We start from the raw sequence: 11,209 nt of genomic DNA, 5'->3' as shown, positions 1-11,209 counted from the left end.
CAGTCTTGCAAAAGACACGTCAAAAGAGATTCCTAGTTTCTACCTAGGAACTATTGAATCAGACTGTTAAGAGCAGAGGTTGGAAAACTTTTATTCTAAAGGTTCCAACAGTAATTATCTTGGGCTTTACATATGGCTTCTGTCAAAATCACTCAATTCTGCTGATACAGTTTAAAAGCAGCCATAGGCAACATTAAATGAAAGTGTGTGGCTTTGGTTGCAAGTCAACCTTATATAGATAATGAAATTTGACTTTCATGTAATTTTCATGTGCCAGAAATTTTTTTTAATCTTTCAAACACTTAAAAATGAAAAAACAAAAGTTTTTAGCTCATGGACATACAAAAACAGGCAATGGGACAGACTCTCCCACTGCTAGTTGGCCATTTTTCTCTAGAGAGCAGAGTCCAAGAATATGTATTTTTAACATGCTCATTAAGTGAATTTTTTTATACAGAAGAACTTAGAGAATGAGTGCAATAAGTTTTGAGAGTTATTGTCATCTGTTCTTTTTTCTTTTGCTTTGTTCATTGATCGGAATAAAAACAGATTTCTTTAATAAAACGAGAAACAGAATTAGTTTGGAATAATGGATAAAAGCAAGATCCTCAGCTGACAACAAGAAAAAAAGTTAGAAGTAAAGAAAAAGGAACTGAAAGTTAATTATGAAAATAATTAGGGAATTGGGGAGAGACTCAAAAACTTATTTTTTAGGGGCGCCTGGGTGGTTCAGTGGGTTGGGCCGCTGCCTTCGGCTCGGGTCATGATCTCGGGGTCCTGGGATCGAGTCCCGCATCGGGCTCTCTGCTCAGCAGGGAGCCTGCTTCCCCCCCCCTCTCTCTGCCTGCCTCTCCATCTACTTGTGATCTCTCTCTATCAAATAAATACATAAAATCTTTAAAAAAACCCTTATTTTTTAGAAGTAAACAGTAGTTTAAAAATGCATTTATCAAAATGAAATCTTGCCATTTGTGATGATGTGGATGGAACTAGAGGGTATTATGCTTAACAAAATAAGTCAATCAGAGAAGATAATTATCATATGATCTCCCTGATATGAGGAAGTTGAGAGGCAATGTGGGAGGTGTGGGGGTTGGAAAAGAATAAATGAAACAAGGTGGGATCAGGAGGGAGACAAACTCTAAGAGACTCTTAATTTCACAAAACAAACTGAGGGTTGCAGGGGGGTGGGGGGGAGGCGGGTAGGGAGAGGGTGGTGGGGAAGATATGTGCTATGGTGAGTGCTGTGAAGTGTATGAACCTGGTGATTCACAGACCTGTACCCCTGGGGCTAATAATATATTACATGTTAATAAAAAAATAAAAAAATTTATTAAAAAAATACTGTAAAAGAAAAAAATGCATTTATCATTAAAAAGGATCAATCAATGATTTGTGCATGATTCCATAAAAGTCAAAGGCAGAGGTCACTATATGTATCCAGTTCCCTATTCTACACAGGTTAAGGTACTGTCATTGATCTGGAGAACAGTAGGATTTTGCCCTATGAAAGAATATCACCTATCACAATTTGCACACCACTCATGCAGCTCATCTCTGCTTGTAAGCAACCTTGTGGTTTAGGTCTCAGGTAGTATATGAATTTGCACCACGACATCTCTTTTTTTTGCTTGATCATATAATGCTTTGATTGCTCTCTCTAGTGTCACACTCAAATCATAAGAAAATACAGGGAAAACAAGAAAAAATTAATTTACTTAAACAGATCTCTTAACCATAATCATAGTACGAAAATAGTGATCATTTTGGGTTTAAAAAATTGACTTTGATTTTTCATTTAGTATTTCTCAACTTCATCCCTCTTTTGCTGTCATTCTATTCTCTTCTTTGTCTCAAGATTTAATTCACCAATGTTTCATTTCTGAGATGGAATCAAATAGAAATTGACAATATTTATTTCAGAGAAAATAATTTTCAAAAATATAACTCAAGTGCAGTGTCAAGTCCTAGTAGGGAGATAAAAAATTACTAGCAAACAGCCTTTGGGTTATCTCAAGAATTTATTGGTGAAAAAAATAATGGGTTTCTAATCATTTAGTGAGCATTATGAAAACTATGAGTGGAATGAACAGAAAAAGAAAGTGGAGAGGAAGACAGGACTTCAAACAGGCTGCTCAATAGTCCATCCTGGTCTAACACTCCTGACTCCTGTCAGCCGGAAGCTGTATTTCTTCAAATCTCTGATAGATTCTGTGGTAAACCCACATGAGACACAGTTAATATGATGCCACAGCAATCAGTACAGTGCTAACCAGAAGCTGTTGATTGAGTCTTGATAACAATAATAATAAATTTTTTGTGTTTACTCTGTGCCACTCGCATGCACAATTTCATGTGAGGCAGGCATATTTATTCTCATTTTACAGATAAAGAAACAAAATCACAAGAAATGTGACACTCTTCAAAATAAGAGTTCAGTCTTAGGTCTGCCTGATTGCAAAGCCTGCATATTTCCCTCTCTACTTCACTATCCTGCAGAATGTTTCCCCAGTGATTGATGTTCCTGTCCAGCCACAGATTGAGGATAGAGTGGAGTGAAAAGAAAAGAAAAAAGAGAAGAAATGAAATGACATGACATGAAAAAGATTGTTTGCTTAGAGAAGTGTTTTTTTTCCCTTTCAATATGGTATATGATTTTACTTTTATAATTAACATTCTGCTGATGAGATCTCCCATTGGGCAAGGCTGACGAGTCCGATTTTTCATGAAGAACAAGCACTGCAGGAAATAAATTAATCTCTAGGGAAGAAGAGGGGCAAGGCTGTCAGTACTCACACCACTGCCTAATAGGAAATGATATTTCAAGATTGTTGAAAGAATGAAATGACTATGGGTTCTCCTTCCAGCATATTCTTTACATTTAAACCTTCTGAGAAGAGAGAAGTAGGTTGCTCTAAAATGAAGAGCAATCTTACAACATTTTACTCTGGGCTGTCAGTACTTCCAAGCTAAGACAGTATTCCCTAGAAACGGGAAAGAAATTCTACCATGTCGTTGTTTTGTTTGTATGATGAAAAACCTGCACTGTTTTTTAAATAGAAGGGTGAATAATATACCAGATTTTTTGATTACCAGTTTGAAGTTATCTAACATTTTATGTAACAGGCTTTCTAGTCTTTGGAGTAAAAGTAATTATTATGCTTGGAATTACACACTATTTACAATAATGCTGAATTATTGAAGTGTGCTTTTATTAAGATTGTGAAACAGAAATATGTTTTATGATATCGAAAGTACCTGTCTCTTGATGGCCTGTATTCTGTCATTTATCAGTCAAGGTCTTTAAGATGGAGCACTGGTCTTGTCTAACTCTCAAAGTCGTTCTCATACAGAACCACCTCATGTTTTATTTCTCATAATATAAGTAAAATCTGAAGTTTAGATCAAATATTAAGGTTAAGTTAAAACCCAGTATAAAAATTTGGGGGGTCACCTGGGTGGTTCATGGGTTAAGCATCTGACTCATGATTTCAGCTCAGGTCATGATCTCAGGATCATGGGATGGAGCCCCAAGGCAGGCTCTGTGCTCAGTTGGGATTCTACTTACGATTCTGTCTCTCTCATCCTCTCCCTGCTCACTCTCTCTCTCTCTCTCAAATAAATAAATAAAATCTTTAAAATTCTTTATTTTCCTGTGGATACATTCTTCATTTGTAGCTTCTACTTTGACCTCAGTGATGAATTTTTCCATGGAGCTTGTCTTCTCTCCCTTATTTAATGTACCACAATATGTAGTTTCCTACCTGTGGTGAATTACTTCTATGTGAATCTTGCTTAAGGATGACCAACAGTTGTATTGCTCGATGGTTATCAGAATAGACCACAGAATCCCATGCATTCAGAACTGACAGGGCACAAAGATTACTTGGTATGCTTCCTATTTGGGTGAAGAAAGTATAACTCAGGAAAATGAAATGGTCTATGAAGGGCAAAACATCTAACTGTGGCAGAGCAGGAACTAGACCTTAGGGTATCTGCTTTTTGTTTTCTGGCCTAAGGGTCTTCTCACTACTTGACAAGTTGAATTTATGGAGGACAGGTCATGGCATGAATTTAATCTAAAGATGGAGGTATAATTAGAAGGACATATCTGAAGTTTCAAAAGAAAGGAAATTCCATTAGATAACTTTGTTCAGGATAGAGTATAAAATTTGTTCAGTGGAGAACATTTATGTAGGGCAAAAACAAATAAGCATATTTAAATGACTATCTTTTCTGGCAGAGTGCAGTTTCTAAGAGACACAGAAGGAGGAAACCCCTGTTCAGTCAGTCAGACCACCAGAAGCGATCTCTGCAATTCATGAGTGACCTACATAATAATCAGATCCTCTTTACAGCTTGCTGGTCATATTCTGATACCATGAGACTTTGCCCTCAACTGAAGGAAGCCACTTCACCCACAATCCTTCTCAGAAGCTGCAGTATCCAGTGATAGAGTGATGCAGGGGCTATAAAGGTCTGGCCCCTCATCTCAACACAGCACAACTCCAAAGAGCCACACCAGCTCCAGGGCTTCCAGTGGGATCAGCAAAGGTCTTTGTCATGACTGTATAATGACTCAGCTTCCCCCTCTGCTCAGACCTATTTTTGTCTCTCTGCTTTATGTGTTGTTTCTGAGATCATTTCCCAATAAATGTCCCAGCCAGGGAATGAGGCATGAAACAAGTCGCTGAAAACAAACATTGGGTCTTCACACATGTTGTCTACCAAAAATAATAACCAGTGGAGTCCTGTGCTCTTCCTCAGCTACTGAGGCTGGTGGAAGGCAGGCAAGTTGTCCATTAGGGAAGGTCAGGACTTCCAGGCCTCTGCAAAATTGCACTGTTTCTTGGACTCAGAGGAGTCAGTGATTCATCTTCAAAGAAGGTTTCCACTTGCCGTCCATGACCACGGAATTCAGAGGGGCCATGGAGTTCCCGGGAGGATACAATTTTCAAAGGGAAAAAGTGCCAGCAGAAAATGAGGAACCACAAGAGCCACAGCACATGAGCACAGCCAGCACTGTGCAGAAGATACCATCCGGAAGCCAAGTTCTTCTTAGCAACCAGCTCATAAAGATGCAGAAGTTAGTTCTAACAGCTACACCTCAACTGGAGTCTATGATGTCCTATATGAACTTTAACCTATTTCCTCTAATGTAGTCTTCAAAATAGCTGATGGTGTAGTACTGTTATTAACCCGATTTCAGAAACAAAGAGACAGAGACATTAACAAATTGCTCATGGTATACAGCTCGCAAGTGGGAGCCGAGATTTAAACCTAGCAGTCTGAGTTCAGACTCCAAAGGTTAGCCACTTAATCATCCTACTTTCAGAGGACTGTTCTTTTAGTAATTTATGGACAAAACAATGTACAGACTTAATAACAAGGTTCCTAAAATAAGATGTGGGCATTGCCAAGCTGCCAAGCAACCAGAGTGAATCAAGGACCCACAGAAGAAGGTCATGCAGGAGATAGGGTGAAGCCTTTTCATCAGTTGCTTAGGGAAGAGGAGCCAGGCCTGACGGCAGTGATCCTGAGGTGCAGTTTATTGCCCTTCAGGCTGCAGTAGAGCAAACTCTCCTCCCATGGTGTGCATGCAGCCATTCACAGCGAATCTTCTAGTTATTTCTGTTCAATTCCAAAATAAAGAATTTCCTTTGGTATAATTATTAGATACATATTTGAATTGGTTCTACGTCATCTAACTGGAAGAGTAAGATCTGGTTGTCCAGAAGGAGCAAACCTGGAGAAGCAGCACCCTGGTCTTCATAAGATTTTTGGTTTTTGTCCAGGATGTACTACAAAGACTCTAAAATTGCCCTTCTCGCCCAAAAAGAATTTAGGAAAGAACTGCCTTATGTCTAAGGACGAAAAAGGGGAAAGTTCAGAAGGGTTATCATTTGCTCCTCCTCAACTCCATGGTGGCTACTGGATATTCTGAGATCGGTGAACTAGGGAACATGGAAATGTTAAATAGAGATCCAGGGAGTCTTTTTTTCTTTTTTCTTTTTGCCAAATAAAGGCACATATATTGTATTGTACAAGACAAAAACAAAGTTTGAAAAATTTTATTTTTGTTACACCTGACTTCTGTATTTTTGAAGCTATTTCCCAAATGAACATGATAAATAATTTCTAAATAAATGCATGTCGAAATTAACCTAAATAGGGAAATGTCATTTTACTCTTCTTAAATAAAGTTAGGAGTCTCATTTGCTTAAAACCACTACTATAGGGGCGCCTGGGTGGCTCTGTTGGTTAAGCATCTGCCTTTGGGTCAGGTCATGATGCCAGCGTCCTGGAATCGAGTCCTGCATTGGGCTCCCTGCTCAGCAAGGTTGCCTTCTTCTTCCTCTCCCTCGACCGCTTCCCCTGCTTGTGCTCTCTCTCTCTCTCAAATTAAACAAACAAACAAATAAATAAAATCTTAAAAAAAAAAAAAACCACTACTGTAATTCCAAGTCTTCTTTTTTCTTAAGTCACCACTTACAGGCAACATGTTCCAGTAGGTGCTGCCCTGGTCTGGAACACCCCTGGCACTATCCATCCAGGGGACAAAGCTGGGGCTGTCCCACACCAGCCTGGGAAGACACACACACAGGGTAGTTTCCCATGATTGAAACAAAAACTTTGATCTCGGGAATTTCACTATCTGGTACTTTTTAGGATCCATAATCTTAAGGAGGAAAAAAAAAGTTTTCAATGAATTAATAATGGCTTGAGACTCAACAAGCTGTAGCAATATTCACTGCAGTACTTGCTTCTTTATAGTCATGCTTGATTAGTATTTGAAATTTGCAGGAATTGCAATATGCATGGTTTTCAAAGCCCTTCCCAGGATTTCATTTTTATCACTCGACAAGAGTCAATGAAAAGGCAGTAAGAAAAGCTCTATGGGATATTTTTATACAAGTGTCAAAAGCCAGTAAGCTAACTACATGAAAGGACCCAGATTGTACAGACAGAGTTTGAGCAGAAACACTTCAGAGACTTTATATCTAGTATTTTGACTTTTACATGCCCTTGGAGGGGGAAAAAAAAAAGTGCTAGCTACAAAACCAAATAAGGAGGGGAAAGGAACAAACCATATGCTTAAGAATTACAATTTCCATTTTCCTACAAACGAAATGTGAAGTTTCAAAGATAAAATATGATAGAAATTGAGCTGCTTTGGTGTGTCTAAAATGTGTCCAAGAAAGAAAATTCTCATTTCCCTTGCTAACTCATCCCAGATTTTTACAATATAGAAGTTAGTCTGAACGCTGTCAACTTCTCCAGAAGTCCATTTACTCTTGTTTTGCTTTTAGTAGAGATAAAAAACATCAGATCATCATCTCTAGAAACAAAACTATTGTAATTCAAATCTACATTAGGTTATTTATCTGACGCATCTTTAAGTTAAAGACATCTCAATTACTATAACTTTTTTTCACCCCATTAATCCTTTTGTTAATTCTACCAAAAATTTAAAAACATTACTGTCATAATAATACAAGCAATATTAAACACTTCTTGGCCATGAAAACCATAAATGAGAAAACTCTAATAAAAAGGAAAAATGAACAGACCTATCATTGTGTTTAATATTATACTGCACTTAAAACTACATTTCTTGGGCGCCTGGGTGGCTCAGGCACCTTAGCCTCTACCTTTGGCTCAGGTCATGATCCCAGGACCCTGCTCAGCAGGGAGCCTCTTTCCTCCTCTCTGCCTTGCCTCTCCACCTACTTGTGATCACTGTCAAATAAATAGATAAAATCTTTCTTAAAAAACTACATTTCTTTTTTTAAAGATTTGTTTATTTGTTCGAGAGAGAGAGAGAGTGCACACAACAGGGTGGGGTGCAGAGAGAGAAAGAATCTTGAAGTAGATTCCCGAATGAATGCAGAGCCCACCACTAGACTGGATCTTAACACCCCAAGATCACGACTTGTGCTGAAATCAAGAGTTGGGCGGGCACCCAGACACCCCTAAAACATTTCAGTGAGATTTGCAGTTGAGGCAGTCACGTTGACGGAGCCTTATATTCCAAGCAAAGTGGAAGTTAGAATCTGTAAATTAGGCTTGTGGCATGTAAACAGTTAAAACCAGTAACATGTGGCTTCACCGACCTGTGGTTACACTGGGGGCTACTAGTTGAGCTGCCCCACTCTTGCTTCTCTCTTTCTCCAATTCGGCCAAATCACTCTGACAACCAACTGGTACTTTTGAATCCAGGCCAGCTTGATTTGAGCGCAGTTTCTTGGATATGTCTACATGGAGACTCTGAAATGACACAGGCCAGAGTGACTGATTCCACAAGTAAATTATCAGTCCAAAATAAATGCTTCCCAGAGATATGACAAGGATAAACATATATCATATGGCAAGTTATGTTTGTATATCTGAATCAGAACATTCTATATGTCAAAGTGACTTACAAATTACACTTTCGTCAATATATTTTGGTAATCTAGGCACGGAATTTTTGAGATGATCTAAGTGACCAGAATAAGTCATCTCAGACTTGGAAAATCATCTTCAATTCCCATTTGATTATATAATTTTCTTCTTGTGAAACTTAGAAGATATTTTTCATTTAAAACATTTTCACTCGGTTTTTATTATTATAGTTAAATTATCCAGCATTTCATTATATATCACATAATTACATATTGTATAATGAAGAGCAGGTTTCATTTCTGCATTATCTGTAGACTTTTTATAAACGAAATCATAACAGCTAGTTTAAATTAACCCACATTTGTATCAGCATTATTCAAACTTGACAAAGCTCCTCCAGTCAGTTTAAGAATAATAATTCATCCTAACAATGAATTATTAACGCACAACATCAATGGACCTTAAAACACATCTCCCATATAAGAGATGTCAGAGTGTTTGATGTTATTCGATCATATTGTACGCTTCAAAAGAATCATCTGATAAGAGCAAACACTAAAGACCTAAGTAGGAAGTGGAACTTTCGGCACTTTGCTTCATATCCAAATTCAGATTAGAATTTTTTCAGTTTAAATATGGCTACATAGTATTCTAGATTCATGCAGGCAAAGTTAGCCAGTCAACTTTAGCCATCCACATTAACCATTTTGGTTCACTGAAGGAAGGATGATGAACATTTTCCTTAAGTTCCTCCTACAGACCGTGTGTAGCATTAAATTTATTAAAACCTTCATTAGAAGCTTGATTGAAAGGCTTTTAACGTTTGGAAAGGGCCAATAAGGAAATTACAGCCCACCATAATTAAATAACTGGCCCAAATAAACAGAATGAATGGCGCCGAGCCTCAGGGATACGTCTCCCAACCTTTAGGAGTCCAGTTTTCTTCATGCCGCTCTACAATTCATTAATTCATTTACCCATTCAGTGCGGTGGACTGGTCGCACTCACAGCCCTGATTCTTCACCTCTCTCCATATCCATGTCCTTTCCATGTAATTTTGCCATGCCCTCCTACTCTGACTTTTGACGCATACATGTAACTTCTTCCGGATTAATAGGATATTGGCACATGGACATAGAGACTTGAAAGATACTTTCACAATTGACTTTGATCACTCTTGTCCTTTTACCATGCCATGCCTAGACTAGATTGCTGGAGTTTCGGCAGGACAGAGAGTAAAGTCAGTTTACCCTAGTCCTCAGAGCTGAGACAGTCAATAGCCAATGGAACCCCAGACATCTGGGTGAATCCAGCCTAGGTAATTGAAACTAAGTCAGGTCATCTGAACCTCACAGCTTCAAGGACTAAATAATGTGGTTTTAGCGATATGTTAAGTTTTTCTGGTAAGTATGCAGCATTGTGTGGCAATAGATAAATGATATCTCCAAGGGCCATTTATCTATAGAATCCCAGATACTGGGTATGAGAAAACAAATGTAATATATAAAGTATAATATGTAAATATGACATAGTCTGAGACTTTAAATGGTTTAAACTAGTTTCTTCAATTATTCAAGTGGAGAATTAAGCTAGTGTGTGTGGGATGCATGGGTGCCTCAATCAGATAAGTGTCTGCCTTTGGCTCAGACCATGATCCCAGGGTCTTGGGATCCAGTGCCACATTGGGCTCCCTGATCAGCAGGGATCCTGCTTCTCTCTCTGCCTACCACTCCCTCTGCTTGTGCTACCTCTCTTTCACACATACACACAAATAAATAAATAAAACCTTTAAAAAATAAGAGTGTGGTAAGTCATTTGTAGATAATTCTCAAATTCCTTCTTTAATAACAAAAGTTGGGATCCAGGTAATACTACAGAGGGCAACTCAAAAGATCAGAATTTGAGTATCAGCATTGATCAAAACAAAACTACTACACCTACTTATATTTGATTCATCCACAGCCCACAAAAATGTAAGTCCATCACTCAGTTTGAATTTTTTAATTTGTTGTCAGGCCTGACACATAGTTTGTCTTAGCACATAGCTTTGAAAAGAAGCAAATTCAACCAGCATTTAAGTACTTTCCTGATTTTGATATTAGATGCCTTTGGAAAGTATATTATTATTTCAAATGATTAGATGATTATTAAATCATAGTTTTTCAGTACTGAGAAATAAACTAGATTAAACAAGAAATGTAGCTTCTTGCTTTTTCATAGCAATTTCAATCGGTAATATTAAAATTTCAATTGACAGGATTAAAACAATTATCAATTTCAATTGATAATATTAAAACATTGAGGGGAAAAATGTAAGGTCATGAGAATTTCACGTATTATAATATACCCCAGACTTCAAAGAAGAAACACAGAACTTCAATAAAGTTCTTAAACCTGAAATCTGTAACTTGAAAGGCTGAGCAGATCAAGGCTGATAGATCATAATGGGTCAAGTACTACACAGGCCTGGTGCATCTGGGTGCAAACCTCTGGCAGATTGGGCATTTTATGAACAAATTAGCGTTTCAATAATTAAGAACCCCATTTTTCTAGAGGCACCCCCACAATGGGGTCTCCTCTATCTAGTCAAGCCATGTCAAGTTTTCCACTCTCTCCTTACCTTTACTTGGTACAGATGAGCTCCTGTTCCCTAGTCCTAATGTAATGTGAGGTAGATGTTTCTTAAGCTACTGACCCTGTCATATTCTCTCATGACCCTGTCATATTCTCTCAACCTTGTCTACTTATAGTCAGTCCCTCTCTCCAGTTCCCTGGTTCTCCAAACCACTCACAGATATTGATTTTCCCCACGATGCTCCATGCT

The 11,209-nt window shown here is 38.1% G+C and overlaps 1 protein-coding gene across 1 annotated transcript in view; it reads right to left on the bottom strand.

Moving 5' to 3' along the window:
* Positions 1–8,106: 8,106 nt before the first annotated feature.
* THEMIS (thymocyte selection associated) overlaps positions 8,107–11,209 on the bottom strand; it is a 169,929-nt gene continuing 166,826 nt past the window's right edge. The window contains exon 5 of the mRNA XM_044237986.1: positions 8,107–8,268. Within this exon, the coding sequence (XP_044093921.1) occupies positions 8,107–8,268 (162 nt within the window). The remainder of the gene's footprint in view (positions 8,269–11,209) is intronic.

The sequence above is a fragment of the Neovison vison genome, chromosome 1, assembly GCF_020171115.1.
Source record: "Neovison vison isolate M4711 chromosome 1, ASM_NN_V1, whole genome shotgun sequence".
In the NCBI taxonomy this organism is placed as follows: Eukaryota; Metazoa; Chordata; class Mammalia; order Carnivora; family Mustelidae; genus Neogale; species Neogale vison.
The sequence above is the reverse complement of the archived record's forward strand: the minus strand, read 5'-3'. Positions and strand labels throughout refer to the sequence as shown.